This window comes from Anarhichas minor, unplaced genomic scaffold, assembly GCF_050575085.1.
Source record: "Anarhichas minor isolate MPS153535 unplaced genomic scaffold, ASM5057508v1 ptg000136l, whole genome shotgun sequence".
Taxonomy (NCBI): domain Eukaryota; kingdom Metazoa; phylum Chordata; class Actinopteri; order Perciformes; family Anarhichadidae; genus Anarhichas; species Anarhichas minor.
Window position 1 is genome coordinate 2463938 of NW_027466582.1, and position 25456 is coordinate 2489393.

General features: G+C 45.3%; 1 protein-coding gene across 1 annotated transcript in view; it reads right to left on the reverse strand.

Moving 5' to 3' along the window:
* Nucleotides 1-1181: 1181 nt before the first annotated feature.
* Nucleotides 1182-25456, reverse strand: part of klhl29 (kelch like family member 29) — a 188734-nt gene continuing 164459 nt past the window's right edge. The window contains exons 15-17 of the mRNA XM_076084165.1: nucleotides 11017-11210; nucleotides 3225-3369; nucleotides 1182-1472 (exon numbers count right to left, since the gene is read on the reverse strand). Coding sequence (XP_075940280.1) covers nucleotides 1289-1472; nucleotides 3225-3369; nucleotides 11017-11210 — 523 coding nt within the window. The 3' untranslated portion in view covers nucleotides 1182-1288. The remainder of the gene's footprint in view (nucleotides 1473-3224; nucleotides 3370-11016; nucleotides 11211-25456) is intronic.

Genomic DNA, 25456 nt, shown 5'->3' on the forward strand with positions numbered 1-25456 from the left:
GTATATGTTTTAGTTTTCAATAATAATTGGTAATTTCTCCTTTTTGGGTACAGATTTACAGACATACCATTTTGAATCCAACCTATCAGTTTGCTTTTTTTCTAAAAACATTTATACAGAATTGCCTTCAGGTTTTTAAAATATACATTTTTCCTTCCTGTATTTACACGAACACCAACCCCGAAACACTTGAGGGTTGCAATGAAACACGTTGTATAAAACAAAAAGAAGGTGGAAACATGAGACTTAAAGCGGGGATCAACAGATAACTACGGTAACAGTCACAGGTGATTATTGTGCTTTTTTTCCTGGAGGAACTGTCCCAACCTGAACATCTGATCAGAGGTCAGCGGAAGGAGGATTTCCCTCTCTCTCTCTCTCTCTCTCTCTCTCGATGTAGAGCTGTGTGTGAATCCAGGGGAGGAGAAGACGAGCCACTCATCCTCCAGATGAAACTTCACAAGAACAAAGAAAACATCTATGTTTTCTCTCTTTAAACCCTACCTGACCCAGATATAATGGGTTTACCGATGTTTAGCAGGTCGTTAAAAGAACTGGGTTACACAGAGTTCATAATCTGGTTTTGAAATTGGCTCATAAATCCACACTAGGAATCCCGCCTCCCGACACAGTGGATGGAGAGAGAGAAGAAGCTCCTCACGCACTGACAGAGAGGAACACACTCGGTGGAATCCTTTCCTTCACGTGTCCTCCTGTCCTGTAGATGTCACAACTAAATGAAAATGTTTATACACCACAAAGAAACTCTAATGAATGGCCGACGCCTGTTGAACGTAATTCTCAAAAAGGGACAGAAATGTGGATCTTCACTGGCTTTCAGTGCGCTGAGCCCGAGTATACTAAAGGAATATGGTTTACAGAGATCTGGAGACGACAGAACTGAAACAATGATGACTTCATCGAAAGAACCAAGGACTTTGTAGTTTACTAAGAGGGGCCCCTGTGCCTGTTGGATGAGAGGATGAACTACCACCATGACACATACAGTACTGGAGGTTAGGTATCGTCACCTGACATGGCTGAGTAGTTGAACATGAGTACATTCTGCACAGGGCTTGTTTTTTTTTTTTTTGGGAGGCGGGACAAGTAACAGAGCGGATGGATGCTGGCGTCAAGTCCAGAGGTTCGTGGACCGACCGCCCCCCCCCCCCCGGCCCTAAGCTGCCGTCGCACATCGTCCCACACCCGGAGCTCAGCTGGTGTTCGCCGTCGACCCGGTGTGACCGGGTCCGGGTCCGAGGCCCCCCTCCCTCCCTCCCTCCCTCACTCAGCCGCTCTGAATGTACTTCTTGATGACCACGCAGCCGTGTCTGAAGAGCGGGCAGGGCAGCGACTGCAGGAGCGTCCAAGTGTTGGCGCAGGGGTCGAAGGTCTCCATGTTGCCGAGGGCCGGACCCTCGCTGCTCACGATGCCTCCTGTGGCGTAGATCTTCCCGTCCACGATCACAGCGCTGCAAAGGTAGACACAGAGTTGGTCTTTTTCAAAAACTTCCTTTTAAAAAAGTTAGAATTTTAGTAATACGTGTATCTGCTTTCAGTGGAGGGTTCGATCTCTGTTGAATATGAAGCTAGTTAACTTAGCAGCTGGCCTCGCTCCGTCAACACAATATGCCCACCAACACCCCTAAAGCTAAACAATTAACTCATTTTGATGAAATATTATACTATTGACTACCTTTTAATAACATTATGACTTTTTTATGGCATGCTACCGTGACCTTTTATGGAATTCTATACTGTACTCTACCCTTTATGGCACACGATGCTTTAACATTAACTTGCTGATCGGTGCCTGAGATTGTTTGGCATCGCTCACACATGCTGCCGACGTGCCCAACAAGGCTACTTTGTGTGGCGGGGGGGGGGGGGGGGGAAACACACACACACACACACACACACATTAGATTACCTCTTGAGGGCGAGAGAGAAAACTAATGAAAAAGCAAATATCTCTACAAATGTTCTCATTTGATATGAGAAACAGAAACAGGAGTTTGTGTGAGGAAAGGATTAAAACTTGGGCTGTAAGCTGATTAGGGCTTTGTGCTCCTGTTGGGGTTTGGAACGATCTGCATTTACATAAGGTGCACGCTCAAATACACACATGCAGTCCTATTGCACACATTCACAACACTGTCGGGAATGTAACAGATTATTACATAAAGCCTAAATCTACTCGGAGAGTGCGCACAGCTGATCCGAAAATGGGGAAGAGCGCAGGGCAAAGCCTGGAGCTGCTCTTACTGATAAACAGAGGGGCGGTGCAGGCCTGCAGAGGGCCGGACGCAGCGAGGGGAGGATATCAGCTCTCCTGCACGATGACCTGCTAGACTTCCTCCTCTGTGCGGGGCCGTGCACCGCAGATAGCGCCGTTTCTGAGCATCTGTGTGTTTCTCTTTTGGCAGCTCTGTGTGTTTGTTGTTGTTGCTTCCATCCTTTTTTTTTTCCCGCATCTCTCTCTCTCTCTCTCTCTCTCTCTCTCTCTCTCTCTCTCTCTCTCTCTCTCTCTCTCTCTCTCTCTCTCTCTCTCGCGTCAGACTTAGTTAAATGCAGCAGAACAGCTGCCTGGCGCGTGCTGCTGCAGCTTATCGATAACTCTGACAACGTGATTAAGTTATACATTCTGCACATAACAACACGGCCTGTAATTGCATCCCACATGTATTTTGTGCTTCTTTCTTTCTCAGATTATGCAAAAGCGGAAAAAATAAGGGTCTTGGGCCTCTTTTTTAGGAACAAACATTTAACTCACTTAAATATGTGCAGAGAAAAATACAAATGAATCATATCTCAGCACAACACATAATGATTCAGTGCTTTGAGAGAAACAGACAGCGCTACGTCTAATCGAACGGATGGTTTTTGTCAGCGTGACGGATGACACTACTGATCCAGCCGTTTAAAAACAACACAATGAATTAGAAACTAGTGTTTCTACCGAGGCAGAAGTTTCACAGCCAGGATGCAGTGTGTTGGAAACAGTCAGCGCAGGTCATTTTGTTTTAATTACCTGCTTACCCGTTATGACACAAAGACGGATCTAAACTTGAGTCTTAAATAGTATTTGAGGCTGGCTGATGATGTCGGGGTTTTAGAAGCTTCACACAGAACAGGCAAACAATTGGAGCTTTTGAACAATCTTTACAATTCCACGCTGGGGGATTTAACTTCCGTGTGTCACGGCTACATTCATAATCTGTTACCTGCAGAACTGCCGAGAGTGATTCATGTTGGGACCAGCCTTGATGTTGCCTTTGTCTGGGTCGTATATAGTGGTGGCTCGAGCGTAGGCTCCTCCCAGGATGAATATTAAACCGTTTAGACTCACTGCAGGGGCGTATTTGTTATCTAAAGATATGAGGGAGAGGGGGAGAGAGAGAGAGAGAGAGAGGGAGAGAGAGAGAAAAAGGTTTAGAGATTTTTGCTGAAGAAAACACAGAGCTATTGTTTGAATGTCATTCTCGCATGCAGCAGACGTTTCCATTCAGTACAATGGCATCAATTTGTTTTTCTTTTCTTCTGTTCCCTCTTCAGCACCCAGGCCGCAGGCAGAAACCATCATCAACATTCTCCTTATCACTTTTCAGATGTGTCATTCTCAAGATTGCTTTGGGGGGGGAAAAAAAGTATAGAGAGAATGGATGGCAAACCGGTGAAAGAGCGGAGTTCATAAATCACTGTGGCTTTATTGGGTTCTGCTCCGAAATATGTTTGGGCTCGGCAGCAATATAAAAGAGTTACCTAAGTCCCAATAATTCACAATTGCATTACGCCCTCTGGCACATCTATAGATTCACATCTGCGCACATGTATTGGGAATATATGAGTGAACAGGTGGGATACTGCCCACTGTGCATACTGTATAATTCAATCTGATACAGTACGGAGCACAGGAGGAAAACAAAGGCATTGAAGCAGCACCGCTGTAGAATTATGGATGATGGGAAACAAAATGAAACAGTGGTTTGTGCAGAACAATGCCATTGGAAACCTGCAGCTTGCGAGCAGCAGTCCTGCTGTGTGTGGAAGAGGACGTGTGTTTCAAACTCAGAGCAATTCCTCCCGAGCAGTCTGCAGCTGGCCAATTTACAAGCAGCATGAATAATGCACCGACACTTTGGCCGTGAGCCGCCGTCCTCGCTGTTTTCTACCACGACGGACAGACATCCCTCACTGAAGACGGGCAACAGGAGGAGGAACGTCTGACGCCTTAATGACGACAGAGGCCCCCCCCCACCCCACTCTCATGTAGTGGAGCCACCTCCTCCTCGTCTCTGCCTCTCCTCCTGCTGCTGAGAGCAGTCCGACATGTTTAATTAACAGGTCATCTCTGGAGGCGAGAGGTGTTTCTGCAGGCTGACACTCTGAATGAGCTGCACTGCGTTACGTTTTCAGCTACTGCACTTCAACTCCTAATGTTCTGTAACAACAAGACTAAGACATGCATGCTTTTAGTCAGATTTATAAAGCTGCACATGCATCGACGACATTCTCCGACAGCGTTACGCCCGGCTGTGGCTGTTTAGAGACCCCATACCACCAATCCATCACACGCACCTAAACCATCACCGCAGAAGCAACTCAATCATTATTATTAAACGTCAGAAGGGTGATGAATATTTAATTCATAAAATATCTATCACCTTTATCTCATTTATAATACAACAGACCACCAAAGTGCTTCATAATTCAGGATACGATGAAAAAATCAACAGATTAATGGAAATAAAAACGAATGGATGGAATTCATCACCCATGAATCACTTAAAATGACATTTAGAAACCTGTGTTTGGCACTTTACAGAAAGACAACGATCAGTGATGAACAACTTAAACAATGTTTTACTCTAATGCTACATCTCTCTCATATTTAATCTTCTCCTTATCACAACCATGTGTACGCCCGGTCTGAGGAATGCGTGAAATGTGCACATTCTCACTGCATAATCTTTTTTATATATAGGTACCAGTTTATGTGATAAATGGCGTACTTGCTTTATGTACCTGACCCTAAAAGTACAGCTTGGGAGGCTACACTCCCGTACAGCAGTGCGATGAACTAAATGCTAATGCCAGCATGCTAACATGCTCATAATGACAATGCTTACATGCTGGTGTAAGGTTCCATGTTACCATGGTCACTATCCTCCTGTAGCATGTTAGCATACACACATTTGCTTATCATCCCTAAACACAGTACAGCTGAGACTGATGGGACGATTCATCCTCTTGGGACCATGAATGTCTGCACATATTGTCATGGTACGTCATATTTCTGACTGACTGACAAAGAGATGAAACAAAACCCACTGAACATTAGCCTGTAAATGACTCCATGCAGTTGTTTCATGTGCACAGAAATCTATTCTGAAATTCCACTGCAACCATCTGAGGCATCAGCTTCAATTTCACCCCTTGAGAAACAAGTTGCCACTGATTGGTCCTCCTCACATTCTGCCTGACGTATTTACGTTTTTTCCTTTTACCTTCTTCTCATTGATATGCCGCTGCCGAGCATGCGTGTGTGTGTGTGTGTGTGTGTGTGTGTGTGTGTGTGTGTGTGTGTGTGTGTGTGTGTGTGTGTGTGTGTGTGTGTGTGTGTGTGTGTGTGCCAGCATAAGCGTGTGTACATGATGTTTTGTGTTAGGTCCCATAAACACAGAACACTCATTTCTCTCCGCTCGGCGCCTGAGGCAGAATAATAACAGGATGCTCTCAAAGGAAAAACCTTTCTCCCCACAGAAGCTCTAACCACTGCGTCCTGCCTCTCTCCCGTGGACCCACGGTAAGCAACGGGTTTGAGTGTTCGGAGAGGTACGAGGCAGGTATACCTCATTCTGATTTGGTTAATCTCAAAGGACTGCTTTGGGGTTTCAACATCTCTTCGCCACTTTGCTTCTGCTGCTGTCCCCTGGCCTTCGCCGCGGAAAACAAGCCGGTTCTGCCTTAACAACAATGAGATACAGTAAAGAGCACACAAGTACAAGCTGAAAACTTTCAAATTCTGAGACACATCTTGCTGTTCTGCGAGACTCACAATGGACTTTGTCTCGCTTCACATCTCTGATGTTAGAAAACTCGGCCGAGAATCCACAACTGACCACGTTCTACATGAAACGGGGAAGTGGAAAAGACAGCAAAACGAGGTTTTAACACGGCAGCGGCGATAGAAGTACAGCTGTGCCTGCGGGGCGACACGGGCTGACGCAGCCTCTCACACTCTGATAAAACAGCTTAGTCACCGAGTCTGGGACCCCTCGGGCTGGGGTCAAGGACAGCAAACAAATGAAAACACACACACACACACACGGCTATGATGAAATGTGCGGCTGCTGTCTAAACAAACACCTTGCTGTTCCCTCGCATCTGTTCCTATCTGGTACCTGCATCATCAACACAGCAGATATCTGATTCTACAAAACCAGAACACTCCCACAGCAATGACACGCACGCACACATACATACCACTGAATTATACCAGCACTGTATACTGTACAGCTCTAGATAAGACTCCTCTCTCCGATAAAGACTCCCAAACATCAGTCGTCATCACAAAGCTGCGGCATTACAGCAACATGGAAATGTGGTCAGTCACAGGCGGAGGAAGAACAATAAAAAAGGAATACACAAGACATTGTCCTCTGAAAGACGGGGGGGATGAAGTGCTGGGTACCCTGTTACTGTGTCCCCCCCAGAGGGCACGGGGGAACAGGAGTAAATAGGACAAAGAAGCAGCAGTTCTTGCTGCCAGAAGCTTAGATAAGATTACAACAAGGTAATTGGAGCGGCCAAAACTTTTTCTTTTTCACACAATGTCCTTGTATGTGATGTGAGGAGAATAAGAGCAGCCTTTAAAATGATGGGACAAAAAGAGCAGAGGATGATTTCATTTAATTAAGTATGATGGAGAACGGGTGGGGGTGGGGGAGGGGGTCCAATTAGGTAGCGATGGAAACACTCCACCTTCACCACATCTCTTGCTCTGACATGTTCCCCTTATCCTCCTCCAGCTCCATAATGACTCTCTCAACCGCCGTGCCTGGCTGATATGTAATTTAAGCAAGTAGCTGTTCTGCTGTCAATTTCCTGATAAAGCAGTCTGGCCGCAGCGCCTCTGCTTTGGAGACGAGCATTCGATGCAGACCTGTCGGTCTGCAGGGGGACGCACTCAGGGTGAAGTATGGTGTTTGTGTTTTCATGTGGATCTGCCTGAGATGATGAGTGAACAGATGTGTGATGGTTTTTTCAAATGGTCACTGGACCAAAATGATGCATGTCTTAGTATAGTGTGTCATAAACAGTCCTGATGAAGCAGATGCAGAATATGTATTGTTAGAGGATTATTAAAGATCTACCGCTCAGTTTAATATCCATCATGACATATTGGAGGGGAATGGAATGAAAAACTAGGATTATAATCACCAATATCTCCTCATTCAATCTACACTATTCCAGAACCAGTTCCCCAATTACTCCATAGAACACACTATGAACAGTTCTGGTAGTTCCCATTTCTTTAGTAGCAGTTAGTGTATTAAAGAAAGGCAGAGGACAACATCCCAGCAAGGGCTCGTGTCAGGTGCTGTATGACATTTAAAAACAAGACGAGTGTAAAGCCATGTGGCTCTGTAAGACTGCACCTGCACTCACTCACGCTTAATTGCATTTTAATTGGAATTAGAATTTTATTTTCAAATTTATATTATTTTAATTAAGTCTCCTACGGGCTTCGAAAAAAATGCTAATGTCAGCATAGTAAGGTGTAATGTTTAGCATGCTGGCACACTGAACTAAGGTGGTGTGAGCCTGTTAAACATTACACCTTAGGATGCTGACATAAGCATACGAGTACAGCAGGGGAGGATAGGACTGTTACTAGCTCTGTAGATATCCGGTCATAAACTTAAGTGTTGAACAAATTGAAATTGTGTCCTGATGGCTTGAAGATGGATAGAAACTAACGCGATCACCAACGTTGTTACAAGTCATCATGAGGGGAACACGGATGTCACACGTGCCTGCACAAAAGTGGTGGACTGACAAACACAACATTTCCATCCCCGAGCCATGCAGCTAGTGTCACCCAAAAAACATGTTCTGTAATCAAAATAGAAAACACAAGTTCCATAAGTTAGGGCCACTGGTTCTTACTAAAGATGGCATCTTCTCTGTGTGGGAAGACGACGGTTAGAAGACTCTGTCTTTGACTGGACGTGATTTTGGATATTCAAATCTCTGTATGTTTTTTGTGAGAGAACATAATGAAAAATATGGGAAAGTGTCCTCACACCACACTGTGCTGCAGTATTAAATGTAAGACTGAATCACAAAGGCTTATGGATTTTCCCGAAATGTCATTTTCTCTACACAAACAAAGTTCCTTTCACCTTGTGCTGCCTTGACATTATGGTTATTTGGGTGAACTGACCTTTTAAGGTCAAGTCGAGAGACTTTATGAATTGTTAACTGCAGGTGAGGGGACTCAATTATGCTCCCATGTTTCAGTGCATGCTGCTCAGTAGACGGACGTATCGAAGACAAAGGAGAGTAATGACGCTGCCGAGACACGAGGCACCTCGATAGACTTGTTGAAGGCACTATTTCTGGCATACGGAATATTATTTTTCACTCTGCAAGAGATAGGGAGTCAGTCCTGATAAGTGTTTGTGAAACCCATTTGCAGTTCATGCGGGAGATTGGTCCATGCAGAGGGAAAACACATACGCACACACGCACACACACACACACACACACACACACACGACTGTATTTGTGTCAGTCGATAAGACAGTGCAGAGAGACCTCGAGAGAAGGAGGGATGAGGCGTGCGGAGGGGGAGACAGTGAGAGGGGAAAGAGAGCGAGCGATAGAGGGAGGGATGAACAGAGAGATTAGAGGGGGAGAGCGATGGAGGGAGGCAGAGGGTTGATGGAGAAGCGCTCCCCACCGGCTCACTAAAATCATCGCCGGCCCAATTTCACAGGAAGCACTAAACCTGTCCATTATCTGCCGGCTCGTTGGCTGTCAGACGCAGGCTCATCCACACCCTGACAGATGACGGTCTGTCTGTCTGCGTCTACCCTTAACACACAAAGACAAACACCATGCACGCATGCACTCACACACACATACGCAAATGTGGAGTAACCTCCTGGCTCGTTACATAATTCATGCACTGTGTACCTGTGCCTCTGGGGGATGTATAGTTGGTATGAGGCGAGGAGAGGCTGTGTGTCTGCATCTCTGTATGTGTGTGTGTGTGTGTGTGTGTGTTTCTCAGCAGTATTTTTCTCTTATTCCTCCTCTGCCAGCTGCTCTGTCAGACCTTTAATACCATACTGCTCTCGCCCCAAACACCCGCGTTACATAATCATAATTTCGGTCACAGTAGCCTCGCTCTAAAAAGGCACTAATAGCGGAGAGAAGGTTTCTGGGCACCAGTGTGGAGGGAAGTGCCTCGGCACCGGCGCTTTAATGACAAAAACAACTTTGTGCGAGGAAACATTTGAATTCAAATACATTTCTGACCCAGTGTTTCTCTCTGACGCGCTGAGTAGTGCCTGCAGCAACAGTGTGCCACCGTTTGGGATATTAATTCTATTTTATAAAAGCAGCATTTGGGACAGCTCTATGCCCTGAGAATCCACCATTTGCCAACATCTTAAATAAGATAATCCAGCATGAAATATAGAATTTGTATTCGTGTGGAAAGTGAATTTAAATGAACATAAACATAGAGGGGTTTTAAGCTTTCTGCTGCAGCTTTATAGGAATCATTTGACATTTTTAGAAATACCCATATTCACTTTTTGGTGGAGAGTTCAGGTTCATCTCCTCAATCTTTTCATCTAACTCTTCATAAATAAGCAAATAAGCATATTAATTATTTCTGAAACACAAGCAATGCTATGGGTTGGGTTTAAACGGAGCATGTGTGTATATGTGTGTAATAGTGTTGTCCAGGCCCAAATATTAAAGGCTCTGAGGATATGTTCAAATCAATAGCAATCATCTCTGTGCGGCACCGTTCAAGGATATATTTTTGTGAAAATAAACCTGCCTGTGGATAAGATCTCCGCAGTGGGAACACAGCTGTCAGTGCTTCTGAATCACGCTGAGTTTTACACGGTGTGTTCTTCCTGCTGTCTGGGAGTTTTGGCAGAGCTTACTTAAAGTGTTTCTTCTGGTCCTGTGTCCTTCACGGGTCCCTTGGTGGCTCTGACTGGGATGTGGCTGCAGAGTTTGTGCGGTGAATAACTGCGGAGTTTGGCCAATAACATGTCAGGAGCTGAGGTCGGACCCACCTATCATTTCAGCTGTGGTCTTCTCATTATAACGACAGAGCATGAAGCACTTCCTACATTTAAGGGTAGGAAGTGCTTCATGTTCCCTTTGCACTTCCTACCCTTAAATATCTGTACGTCTGGACGTCCCACGTTGACATGTTGGTCAATTTACTGGCGTTTATATCAAAATCTTCCACGTGCTCCTCGGATTCCTCCTCACAAAGTCATCTACTGTGCGACGACATGTTGCCTTCAAATGGCAATCGGGAGTTCACGGGTTTTTTGTCGGAAGAGGTCGAGCACGCGATGCGGAAGATATGCGAGCGGGTGGAGTTGTGAGGACACTGTTGCTAGGCAACCGGGCAACCATAACGGAGGCCTCAAAGACTCTCTTATGAGATAAAACGATGTCAATGACCGAGGATTAGAGGAATCTGTGCATATGAATGGGTACGGTAATGTTGCGATATGTGCCTTTTGTAGTTTTGGTGCCACATTATTAATAAAAAGCAAACATTATTATTCATGTTTTGTTTTTTTTGAGCGTTTAATTGTCTTGCAAATGGAAAAAAATGCATAATGAGGAAAGAGAAACCACACATTTGGGAATATCAAATCAGAATCGCAACACGTCCCCTGAGGACGTACCGTCTCCACACTGTGCTGCAGCTTGTGTGTGAAAGTGTGTGTGTGTTGTCACCTGTCTTACCTATCATGGGGGATTCGATGAAGCTCCAAGTGTTGCTCCGCGGTACGTAGGACTGGAGGACACCCGCCGAGCGGCCGGCCTCGTTCACGCCTCCGAACACGTAGACCTTCCCTCCGCACACCGTGGCTGCCGCAGAATGGACCGGCTTGGGAAGAGGACAAACCGTCTCCCACTGGTTGGTGATGGTGTCGTACCTGGAGCGCAGAAAAATAATAATCTTGTTTTTGCTTTTCTACACCATTATAGTTGTTTACAACTCGGATGAATTTGAATTAAAAGCAAAAGCAAAAGCAATCAAGAGAAAATCAAGGTTCCAACTTCACCACACTTCCATTAGACAGATCCACGATGGGGAGTCTTTAAATTACCTAAATTCTAATGATTCATAAGCTATTCTCACACTCTGCAGTCAGTCATTTACATCCACACGTACACCAATAGTATACAGAAACACTCCCACTGCTCTGAATTTGCTGTGAAATGCTGGTTTAGGCTGCAGGGCTGACAGATATAATTAGCAGAATGCCTACACCACCAGGGAAGATGAAAAAGACCCACCATTACGTACAATGACAGCAATTAAAGCAATTACACAAAGCAACATATGTCGCGAGCTACAAACCATTAGTCTCTGGAGTTGGGCTGTGTGTCAGCGCTGAGCTTTGGACCTTTCTCACTGAGCCCTCTTTGGCAGAGACTTCGACTCCGGGCCTAAATCTCAGCCGACCCAAACCGGCACGAACGGATGAAAGGGCCCGACACAATGGGCTGCGTGACAACAAGACACTGGCTTATGCGCCTGTGCCCTTGTCAGAGGTTGAGTGTGCGGTAGTATGTATATTTCTTAAATTTGTGTGCGTGCTGCATTGTGTTTAGACGTGTGTGTGTGTGTGTGTGTGTGCTTTTTGCCCCGTGGCTCCATTAGCGTCGTGTGTTAGCAGTGTAATCCTGTGTCCATGGGCCACTGATCAAAGCAGCCGCGTCAACAGCCTTCCAGCTGGGGAGGGCCTCATTACAGAGCTGTGATTAAAACACGCATCTATTCAGACTAAAGCAAGCCGTCTCAATCAAGGTTGTCTCGTTGTCGCAAAAGAAAAAAAACACCGTTACGTGAAAAACTGTAGCAAATGTTCCCCTGGGATAACGAACCTTCAATATCAAACACTTACTTCCATCCTGTCACTTAAAGACAATTAAAGTATGGATTTCTCTTGAGGTCAATGACCTCCTTTCACTGAGGACATTTGCAAATATATTTTTCAGTCTATGGATGCTTTACTGCTGCAACTCTTGTGTCATTTGGGCTGAATTTAAAAGACACCAGCTCTGTTTGCGACCCCCCTTTTCCTCTGAGAAGGGCTGTAAGATAAAAGGCAAGAGGAGACAAGCGAATTAGCCTTTGGGAATAAACTCTTCGGGGGTCTGATAATGTTCTTGGCAACACCTACTGAGGGGATGGGGCTTAAATCGACTGGCAGAAAGTGGAGACATAGACGACACTCTGGGAGCCGTGGACTCGAAACCCTCAAGAGTGCCAATTAGCACTGTTTAAACAAGGACGGACACACACACACACACACACACACACACACACACACACACACACACACACACACACACCAGCACACACACGCACACACACACACACACACACCAGCACACACACATACACCAGCATCAGGTTGAGTAACTGAGCCCTGCTGAGATAGAAGGACTAACATGCGTCTCATTCTCTGGCAGATGTAATTACTCCTCGGACCACATCGGAGGAGGTTCATAAATGTACGGGTCAGACACTGCCGAGTGAGGCTGATTACCTGAGAAACAGGACGACTGCAAACATCTGGTCAGGATGGAAAAAAATCCTCAACAACTCCACTCACATCTTTACTGTTAAAGCTTATTAGCTACACATTGTGAGGGACGCGATCATAGAAATAATGTCCTTAGATTACTCATTCCTTCAAATGTGGTTTCAGATCTTAAGCTTTACATCAGAACCGCGTGTGTCTGTATCGGTCAACGTATTACTTAATATCAACTTTTATGACACACAGTAGTATACTATGACATTTTATGGCATATTACTCCATATTTATTTATTGCATACTATACTTTTTTAAGACACAATATTTGATGACTTTTTTTTATAAAATACATTTATGTCATTTTTACAACTTCTACGAGTTTTTAATGAAATACTACACAATGACTTTTTATGACATACTATACTATAACATGACATAGTAATTCATTTCAATTAATTTACAAACCTAGCTCACTTCTTTGTCATTTTCATGGCATACTACTTTGAGTCGTGTTCTAGCGGTTCTTCAAAATAAAAGTCCTCTGCTACTATCATCTCATGCTCACGTAAGACCCCACGGCACAGCTATCATGCCGTCAAAACGATCAGGTGTTCTGATAAAAAGGAACATGTGCAGGTCAGAAGAAACTCAGTGTCTCAGTCAGTCTCAGAGGTCATGAATCTGATTAAATTCATTACATGTGTGATTCACCATAAAGCATTTAATATGAAGCGTGACATTAGGACCGACGCTAAAGAGATTCCCTGAGTGGCTGTATAAGGTTTGATTCTATCACCAAGGAAGGAGAATACATCTCTCCTCTTAACTCTGAAGCTCTGCGTCAGACAGATGCTTTTTCGTTGTCAGTAAGACACCGTTGGAGTTTATCCATCAACATGTTGCACTGCATCGATTGCGTTTTTCTAAAGTGTTTATACACAAAGACTGATCACTGCATGAAGCCGTGTAATCGGCTGTTGCTCCTGACAGGGCTTGTTTCATCACGCAGGGACAATCATCTCCAAAATGCGGCTGCAGGGTTACAGCAGAGCGAACAATGTGGGATCGGGTTCTTTTATGTCGGGAGACAGACGGAAAGAACAACAGATGTGAAGAGGAGAGATTATGAATGAAAGAAAGAGGCCATACTTTCAACTCCATTTGCCTCCGAGTATTTACGGTGATCTGAATAAAGGGAAACAAGTTAATTTATCGCCGCACACGCTGCGACTGACATAGCAAATTGTGTGAGTAGTAGTAGTTATACTTCGATGTCAGCCAGGCCTAAAGAAGAGCCAGGCTCAGGGACGCACCGGTCCGACTTAAAGTCTCTCTGGCCTTTGTTCTCCACGGACCCGTCTGGATAAGAACCATGATGTTTGATTACGACAGGTGAAGTCGGACAGCTGCCGTGGAAAGGTACAGTCACACCTGCCGTGTTTGTTTATGTTGACAGCAGACGGATTTTCAATCCCTGCTTGCGATGCTCTGCATATCGCATATGAAGAATTAGATCCGACCTTAATATGCCGGTCTGCAGCCTACAGTATGCAGAGATACCAGGTGTTAAATACAAGGCTGGGGGTGGGTTGTGTATTACCTGAATGACTTATTCACACATAAAGCACATATTAGTATGCCCCAGCTAGACTCATTACAAGAGCATATAACACCATTTCTTGCATATCTGCTTTGGTTCTACTCTTTGTATCTATTCTATGCTTTGGAGTAGATTCTAAATGCTCAGTAGGGGTGACATCTAGCTCCCTCAGAGTGTGTGCCCCTCTGCCAATATTCGTTGTAATCAAGTAACATATAACCCAGTTCAACACTGAGGTTCATTGATGTGTTAAAAGCGTGTGTTTCAGTTGGCTCTGACGACACAGACAATACTTGTTCATGAGATCAATTACTTGTAGAATGTAGAACACGGTCAGCCTTATCCTTTAAAGGCATCATAGGTCTGGCTGCTGACTATATATTTCCGACCTGCTGACAACGTATGAGCACGAGTGAAGGTCTCTGTTTTAGTACTTTGCAGGTGAGGGTAAAAGACTGAGCCTTGCAATCAGGGCCAATCGACTCTGGAGTGACCTGTTGGAGGGGATCAGCTGAGCTAGCTCTTGACCTCCATTTAAGTCTCATTTTACAATACATTATTTCAGATTTCCCTCCTCCTCTTTAAGATTGTTTTCATGCTGCACCTAAGATCCATTTCTGTCTGGACGTGGGTGTCACCAGCTAAGACTGTGTCACTCGGTGCCGACGTCACCGCAGACGAGCTGAGAAAATGTGGAGCGTACGCAGATGCCCCTCGGGCCCCTTGGGCCCCTCGCTTTGCAACATTAACTAGGAATCATCTGAGTCAGAGAGCATACAAATGAATGGATGCAGTAAAGCGCTGTTATGCAACCTTCCATTGGATTTGCTTGGTGGCATTACACATCTGAAAGCCTTGTGTGTGTGTGTGTGTGTGTGTGTGTGTGTGTGTGTGTGTGTGTGTGGGTGTGTGTGTGTGTGTGGGTGTGTCATCTTGTTTTTCTCAGTTTATGGAAAGTAATATCATGTGATACAGGAAGTCAAGATAGCATTAAACAATGAATGCATTGGTTAACTGTACGAGTTTAACTGACTGGTAATGACTTTGGCAAATTTAGAAATTCTTGACCAATGCCTGCATCTTGAAGCTGACCACATACCCTCCACCTTTTGACCATGACCTACATAGACCAGCCGGCTGTCTACAAGCCATGGAGAAGGCACACCAAGCATCTGAGTCAATTCACTACTACCTGCAGGGGGGTGTGGATGACGGGCCTGGCTTTTACCTCTCCGCCTCTCCCTTTCACACACAAACACAAAGATATGATGAACTTCAATAGATGGGCTGCCAGTCTCTGAGATCCTGACACATATCCGCTTCCCCTGAGACACAAACTACAGCATGTATAGAGTGAGAAACGAGAGTGAGGAGCGGTGGGGAGTAAGAAGGAGGAAAGAAAAAAAACCGCCTCGCTCAGATAACAAAACCACTGAGGCTCTATGTACCTCGACGCTGACAAAAAGATCCATTAAGTGGCAAAAGAGTGCATCACGCTGCAGTTTGGTACAAGCCACGAGGGCTGTACCAAATGTCTGTATTGTTTTTACATTCAAAGCTTCTATTGAATTTTTTCGAATGAAGATTTGGACGTTTTCGAACTATTCAGTTCAGCCCCTAAAAGACGACAACGCCAACAAAACCTGCAATCACAAACAGGTCCACAACAACAGCATTGTAGCCTTTAAACGCTGAGTGCAGTGGAATGCAACGGAAGTTGGTTAAAAAAAAAGAAGCAAAGCATTAACAGCCTGCAGAGAGGAAGTGATGCTCGAGATTCCATCGGAGCAGCAACTCATGCCCTTAAGTTACAAATTCACATTAATCCCTGCAACACTCCAGCTATCTATCTCACTCACATGAACACTATCTCTGTCTCTCCTGCATTCTCTTCCTGCTGCCCACACACACACACACACACACACACACACACACACGCACTCAGATGCACACGCACGCCATAGGCCGTATCAAATATGAACGCAGTCTCCGTAACGTCACCCATAGGTTTCTAATGAGCCGTTGTGAAGCTCAACGTGGGTGGCTTGCAGCTCGCAACCTAAGACGACATCCACCTTTCTCTCAAAGCGGCCACGCCCCTTCATTATGCCTGACTTAAAGCCTAAATATAATGTCAATGCGTGAGCTATATAATAATTCATCCCCTGTACAGTCATCCTGAACGGGGATATTAGCCGGACCAGGCTGTAAACGTGTTCATTTCTGACATAAAGTTGAGTGTTTTAACATAAGAGTGAAGGGGGATTGACTTGCTTTTGGAGCCAGCTTCATGTGGCCATTTGAGGAACCGCAGTTTGACGGTTTAACCGCAGCGTGAGGAATGGCAATGTTAATTGGTTAATTGGTCAGTTGGCCAGTTCGGTCCGCCAAAAGTTCGAACTGTAATACCTTAACAACTATTGGATAGAAAGCCATGCTACAGAAAGTCATGTCTTCCTCTGGACGTATTGTAAGAAATACGTTGTGAATTTGTCAGTTCAGTGCTTAGTAGAAACGATTAGCATGCTAACAAGCAAAACTAAGATGCCGTACATCATAAACATACCTTCTAAACCTCAGCCGTGTTAGCATTTTGGCATGCTACTGTTAGCATTTAGCTCAAAGCTACGTGCCTCACAGTGCTGCTAGCATGTCGGTAGACTTTTAATATTGTGTTTTTATTTAATTAGTTAACACTAGTTTCTCTTTCCTTTGTTGATTTGAAAGATGAATCATATGAGCCTTGACTTACTGAATATGTGAATAGATTTGCGTTTTGAGTAACTAAACAACCAGGGACTATGAAGATCCCGTCTGTCTTATTTTACCCCCAAGTTTGCGCGTTCCCCCATCTGGTGTCGAGTCTAATTAAACCAGAAGACCATGCTAAGATATTTGCATGCTTCCCCACGTTCGCCGGTCGTTTGATATGGTTCCCATACTGCCATTGTAACAGGCACAAGAAGAAAGGGAGTGCACGTATATGTGAGTGCATCAATCCCTCATAGCCCTCTGTTCCCTGTCAGAAGTAATGAACTGAGAGGTTGTGATTTGGCTTGAGGAAAACAGGGCTACTGTGTGAATCAGCTCCTGTCTGGGGGGCATTGAAAACAATTTGCACACAAATAAAGGCATCATTTGCTTACATTAACATTTTTCACGTTTGCCAAGAATGTTCATTTGCAGCTAGATTGGGGTGAATCTCGACAGTAATAAACTACTCTGTAGAGTCCTGGTCAGAAAAAAATATGCAGTTGAAATTGTCTGCCAAACTTTCATTTTAAAGCAAATTTAGCTTCACATTTGTACGGCGCAGGTGGTGCCGTTTTGACAAAGGAAGCTGCTGATAGTGACGGTGGATGTTCATTTGAAATCACTCAACTGTGACTTCTTTGCATATTTGCTATTATCTCATCCAAAATGCTTTACTCACACCTGGGCAAGACCCCCGTGTGGACGAGGACAGAAGGACGGGGTTGAAGATTTTTTGCATTCATTTGAATGTCTATCAAGTCGGGCAATAGATAGAGACACAAAGGCCAACGGGAGAGAGAGCATCCATTTTGGAGAGGAGGAGAAGGAGGAGGAGTGAGCGTGGGTGCGAGAGGACGGAGTGAGAGTCTGTGTTGTGTCAGCTGCCATCTGTGTGTCAGAGCACATCACACAAACTGTGAGGCCTGTGCCCACACCTCCACTACTGCCCTGCTGTCTGTTGGGCACCTCCACACACACACACACACACACACACACACACACACACACACACACACACACACACGTGTCTCCAAACCACCAACGGCGCTCTTTTTCACACGCGTTTGGTTTTCACCAGCACTCGGGGGCACATGCACACATACGGTACCCGTAGCACACAACGGCTGTCACTCCACGGTGGGTGTGTGGATGTAAGTGAACCAATCACACATATTCTGGTCTGCTGAGGTCGAAAAATCTAAAACCAAAAGCTAAGATTTCGATTTTTTTATGTCCTGTATGCAAAGTCCATTGTAGCTGCACTGGAATCAGCTCTTAGAGTCTGATGCCATCTGTGTTTGGCCTGTGTTATCTGTTATTTTTCATATACTTTATTGCAGTGTAGGAGTTAAGATAAATCTACATTTGCATACATATGATATTGTTCAGACTTATTCCTACAATGTTAATATATTTTATAGTGAAAAAAACGATAGTAAAGTAGAAAAAAATAATAAAATGAAGCAAATAATAAAAGAAGAAAAAGATTGAGAATATAAAATACAACATAGAAATTACAAATAGAAATAAAAAATAAAAAAGTAGGCTAGAGTGCGCATACATATACCGTTTACACATACATACATGCACACACATATTTGCACACACGTCTGCATATTAAATCTAAATCTTGATATTGTTATGCTATTTTTAATAGTTATGATGTGATATGTGGTTGCTAAAGTTCCCTTCTAGATGTGGCTTGGCTGCAGTGTTAAGTGCCTGAACGTACAGAGTAAATAACAGTAAACGGTTATGCTGTAGGTTAACAGCGATAATGGAGAAGCACTTAATGTCCTTTTATGATCTCGGCGTTTAATCTAATATGCAATTTGATTGATGTTCTGATGTTTTTTTTTCGGTGGTCAAATGTGGCAGGAGTAGTAACACACGAGCTCACCTTTCCTACGCTCTATTTCACAAGCGACAGTGGTATGCAAATTGCAAAAACAGCAGCTTTGTGACGAACTAATTTGAACTCGTTTGTATGCACCTCTGTTCCCCGTGTTGATGTGCTCTGCATGTGACAGCTGTTTGTACCTGTGTTCTCTCTCCCCAGGTTGCTAATCAACGTCTTACCTCGCAGAGGAAGCGCTCAGCGCTGCTCAGAAATGTTAAATGTTTGCATCCTATAGGAAGCGCATCATTTTGGCTGACATGCTTGCAGCGTCATCTGGGGAACTGTAGAGAACACACGACAGCAGTCATTCTTCATTTTGAACATGTGGCACGATGACTACTGCTGTACTCTCCCTGTATTACAATATGTTTCGTTTTGAGTATGCATGTAGTTAAGCGTGAGCACAAATAAGTTTGTTGTTCATTTACTGGGTGCAAACATTCATTTCCATTAATCTCTACCGAGGAACTAGTTTGCGTGGTGATGTCTTGTTGTCATTTACTCACGGTACACACACCTGACAGATTGTGTACGATGACATCTGGGGATCTGTCGGAGTCTCGCTCTCCGTATGGACGGCGTCGGAGTGTGTTCGTCTGACAGACTGAAGTCAAGGTCAGCCAAAAGACACACTCGCAAAACACACTCCACTGCCGTCACCGTAGGAGCACACACACAACTCATTAACTCTGATGGATTGCCGCACGTTTCAGGCTAATAACACAGACATACGTGTACACACCATGCATAAATGCCCACAGCCCCCGCAATCAAACAGACTAGGGCAGACACCCGTGCAAACACAGATGGACACGGACCTGCCACCTCAGTGTCACCTTCAGCTAATCCTTGCGAGACAGAGAGCAATCCCTCCACTGGCCACACAGATTTACCCATAATCCCTGCGAATGAACTCATTCGCAGCAGAAGTCTGCTGCCTCAAGGTGTGAGCACACAATCTGTGTATGGATGTCTGCCCACACACATATTCTGTAAGATAGACTACTGATACGCTGCACAACACTTGTGTCAACTTAAAAGAAGGCACCTTGAAACACAATCAGGAGGAGAACTTAGGAAGCCATGATAATAGTGAGTGTGTGGTCTTTTAGTGTCTCTGTGAGTGAGAGTGTGTGTGTGTGTGTGTGTGTGTGTGTGTGTGTGTGTGTGTGTGTGTGTGTGTGTGTGTGTGTGTGTGTGTGTGTGTGTGTGTGTGTGTGTGTGTGTGTGTGTGTGTGTGTGTGTGTGTGTAGACGCAGATTTAATTGGATGGGAATGTCACGTAGGACAGGGGACATGAGTGCTGCCGGTGGTGTAGGTCGTACACCAATTACTGCTCAGCTCTCTTTAAAACTAGACAGAAGATGTAAGACTGAGACCCCACTTCATTAACAAAGTAAGCCCCTGTGTTGATAGCAGCCATGTAGGGCAGCACTGCAGGGTGCGGGTCGGTGGCAGAGGGGGGTCAAAATCTAAATTGACACCCAAATTGTTGGGGAGATAGAGGCTTCAGCGACAACTTAAGGTTTGATTGCTCAGTTGTGGATTTTTTTCTCGTGTCTTTAGGAAGGTACTGATGCAGATAATTGGTGCAAGTTCAGTGACGGTAAAGAAGACTAAAAGAGACGTTAGTTTCCCTTATAGAGTAGGATGTTTGTATTGTATGCACAAACCCATGTACAATAAATATATATGTATTTTAAATAAGGAGAAAAATTAAATGAGAAAAGAGAATACAACAGCTGGTTGTTTTCAAGGCTGAGTATAAAGTACATGACAATAAATTAAATAAAAGGGAAAAACTACAAGCAGTTTTATCAATAAATAAACTAGTTTAACAGAATTAGGAAGAACGAGGGTCTTCAGCAGGACGGGTTCTTATTGGCTCCCCTGAATGGGACCTATTCGACCTGTACAATAGTTTAAAAAAAAGCACCGTGTCTGCACTTTTCTCACGTTCGTGTGAGCACCTCACCTTGGGCGAACATACACACACACACACACATACACACACACACACACACACACACACACACACACACACAAACACAAACACACAGGACAAATCTATATATAACAACTAACCCTCCCACCTCCAGTGCAATCACTCCCCGGGTGCCGGCGAGTTGCGGTGTCTGGATATTGCGATAGTTTGCCAGTGCTTTGCTTTCTAAAGGTCAGTTGTTGCTTCCTCCTGTTGTGGGGGGGGGGGGGGGGGGGGGGCAAACTGACTGCCAACGATCTCAGCCGCATCTGTCACATCCTAACTGCTGATAATTAGCCAGCAATGTACTGCTGCAACCTGACTGACTGCATCAATGGTGGGGTGACATAGAATACAACTTTTTCTGTGTGTGCACATTTGAGAGGGATGGAGGGAAAGAGGATAGAAGAAAGGCACAGAAAGAAGGTGAGAGAAAAGTGACTGGCCCGTTGTTTAGCACATACAGCTCGTACTACTCATGAGCTGCAGCCTCTCTCTGCCTTTCCCTAATACCATCCTCATGCACACCTGCCGCCGCTCGTCATTGTTTCTCTATAACCGCACTCGCTTTTTGCATCATCTACCAGGTCTCCTAGACCTCGGCGCCCTATTAGAAGACAATGAAGAGGACACGCTGTCTTTGCTCGAGCATGTCAGACAGATTCGACATCACCGGCCTCGCAGCCCCCAAATACACCCATCATCTCCTGCTCACCTAATCAGCGCTGTGAAGAGATGGAGGGAGCAATGGGACAGTCGGTACCGGAGAGGAGAGGTTGGAGATTGTGGTTAAAAGAGGAAACCATGGGGGAGGATAGAGGGAGGCGAGGAGAGAGAGAGAGAGATATGTGAGAGACGTGATGATCTGCCTGATTTGGGCCCACTCTCTCTCTCAGCCCTGGAGCCTAAATATCCCGGAGAGAGACACAGCAGCTCCTCCATGTGAGCTGGGAAATAAGGTCTTCTCTTTGTATACAAACAACATATAAGCACACAACTTGAGACATGCGATAACATTCAAATTTAAATGTTAAAAACACTGACGTACATCGGGTAGTTTTAATAAACTCCTCAGGTGGAGCGAGATTGTTTTAATGATGCCACTAATGGCTGACCAATCAAAGAGAGGGAGTGGCTTAAAGGACGGCACCAGTGTGTGATTTTAGCTCCTTCATTAAGGATCGTGGACACTTTTCTGCCGACCACTTTGAAGTGCATGAGGAACAGTAGGTTTCAATACGTTTCGATCAGAGTGAACATTAAAATCTGCATTATTCTGTCATCGTTACGGCACTGTATATATATAAAGGGTTACTGCTGCCAATTATTTCTGTAATCCATTTACAGCGGACCACTTTTTCAATTGTTTCAAATTTCAAAAAAAGGGGAAAAATGGCCATCAATATTCCCTACAGTGCATGGTGCTGTATCTGAAAATAAATAAATAAATAAGACCGATCCTCAGATTTCAGAAGCTGGAATCAGGTTTTCTCAGAACGTGACAAATTGCTATTAATTGAATATCAGCTGTCAACGAAACTACTAATTGACTAATAATGTCAGCATTAGTGCTAACTAAGTGTTTAAGAGCAGATGTATTTAAACATGTCTACACTGCATTACCTCCTAAGTGTGATGAATCTTTTGCAAAAATGAATGCAGCCCTGATGTTCACTGTGATGGATAACAGCTTCCATATAGTGGTAGAAAGAAAGGAAACCAATGGATCCATGGTAGTAAAGAAACACGAACATTTCTAAAAACCCTGCAGCTGAAGGCTGGTTTGAAATAGGCTTAGCTGTGATGTAAAGCAATCAGGATTTGTAGTCAATTATAACATGCAGAGGAAAAGAGTCGAGCAGGTCGGAGAGAGTCCGAGACAGAGACATGAGAAGTGAAAATCAACACTGACATTTCAGAAGGGAGGGATATCGACGGGGTAATGAGGGTGTATGTGAGTGCGGGGGGAGGGGTGGAGGGATGGAGGTGGTGGCTGGGGTAGGGTTGGAGGGTGAACCGGTGCATTGACAGCGCAGTAGGGGCCGGCGCTGTGAAGTTGGTTAATCCTAAAGAGCAGGGGATTAGCTCAGCAGGGGAGAACCACCTCCGCAGGGGGGGCTCTGGGAGCCCGTTGTCCCCGAACACAGTGCCATGTTGCAGGGCTGCCGGGGCCGGCTGCCACCCCCCCACCACCTCTTGGCCCCCTCCGAAACTAGCCCCAGGCACTGTCTGACCTAGTACGTGGAAACTGATCGACACAGTAACACACACACATAGACATATAAAAGACATGCACAGCAGCTCATCAGTTTGTTATTGCTGTGGAGGGGCTGGAGGGGCTGGGAGAGAGGAGTGAGGGTGCCTTCACACGGGCCCATTGGTTCCAGGGTGACTGATTGTGCAGAGCTCACAGGCCCACCTAGGGGGCTGCTGCATCCACACTCTCCTCTCAACCTCTCCCGTCGGCTCTGCGCTGCTGAACTCTTCTTGGCTCGCTACTCGTCTCTCTCCTTCACTCTTTCCGTGCCTCTCTCGCCGCAGGGTCCCGACCACCTGGGGCTGCAGAGCGGCGGGGCGCTCCGTTGTTACTAGCATCATCGCAGATTATTTCCCCCACCATCTCCAAAAGAGAGTGCTGTCAGGCAGGGAGCTTTAATGGACGAAGAAGGACCTCCGTCTCCAAGTCATTGGGTCGAATGTGTGAGAAAGTTGCCTGTATACATGTAGGGTGTGTGTGTTTTAAATGCATCTGCATTGAGACAGAAATATCTGGAAGTGCACGGCATTATGTTTGAGCCGAGTGAGTCTGAATGGACCGAACCATCTGTGGTCTCCTCCTTCTGCCTGCCCAGTCAGAGCGCGCGCGTTCGGGCAGCCAGGAGGCAAACACGAAGTCACCACAACTCAAAGAGCAGATGTAGCCTCTTCCTTCTACGAGCGCGACGTGGAGTCTCTCCCACCCCTGGCGTCCCACAGAAGGGGACCTTTCTCTGGGTGACTGGCAACCCAGCATGCACACCGCCCGCAGACATCAAGTACTTAAGGACTTGTCAGTTTACGGAGCCGCCTACAGAAGACTTCAACTGTGTGCAGCGTGAGGAAACCTCCCGCTGGATTCTCCACCTCGCTGTATGTTCTTGGTCATGGTTGAGCCGATGAAATTTCCCGGGAGCCATTCAATGCTCCTCTGCGAGGTCTTCGAGGCGTTACGATTCATCTCCTTTGTCAGACTAAGCCAACACTCTGGAAGCAGCCTATGATACCGCTCCAAAGTATAACTTCACTTAAAAGAAAAAGTGAAACTAAAGAAATAGACGGTGGAGAGAAGTGTTAAGAGAAGAATAAAGGGATTGATTAAATGATCAAGTCAGGGCAAGGCTGGCCACTCGAGAAGAGCTCAACGAATGGAAAAACCATAAATTTGACAATCAGCACTCGACCAAGACGTGAATAATTACACACAGCAGAGTTCAAATGCGTATACAACAACAACAACAACAAATGTGGCAGTTAATGAACCTGAAAAACAACGCATAAACAACGGAGCTGTCTCCACAGATTTATTCCGGGCACAAATTCATGTGCTGCAATTTAAGGGCTCATTTTATTTTGAAGATCCGAAAAAAGCCAGAGAACATGATCTTTGTAAATTGCTCTTCTCTCCTCCAGTCTTGTTAGCCAAACAGCACAACATCCCTGATGAGAAACGCTGGTTGTTGTACTCAGTGTCACGTTGCTAACAGTCTTCATGCAATATTAACTTGCAATAGAGCTTGGAGGACGCACAAACCTGTGCATAGTGCGCAATAAATAAAACAAAACCATCTGTGATTGACACACATCATTAGACAGCCATGAATTATTCAATATCTGCAATCATATTGGTTTGCCAAAGGATCAACATGCTGGGGAGCAGGCAGGCCCTGGGTATCTGATTGCAAGTTAAAACCTCCGGAACTCGACTGCTCCCTGCTCCTAAAATGCTGTCAGTGATTAGTGTAGCGAGCGGAGACCGGCGTAAGCCCGCTCAGACCTTTGAGCGTTGATTTGGACCTCCTGCCGTTCCCAAAGAAAGGCTGCATCCTACTAGCTTCGAGATGGCTCTGATTGAAGACATAATTGTGAATGTGGGTGAATTTCACGGTTAGGAGCGTGAAACCCTCAGTGAGATGGATGACGAGATGGGGCGCGAGGGAGCCAGGAAGGACTGCAAATGAGGAGCCGGGGAGCCAGAGTTGGAAGGAGAGAGACCTCGGCCGAGACCGGCTGATGCATGCAGACGGACACGCGAATGAACACAAGGCGTGTGTGCACGGAGGCATACATATGTAACATGACATATACTCGAGAAGCAGTGAGCACGGGAACACACGAGTGCGCACACACGAAATGCA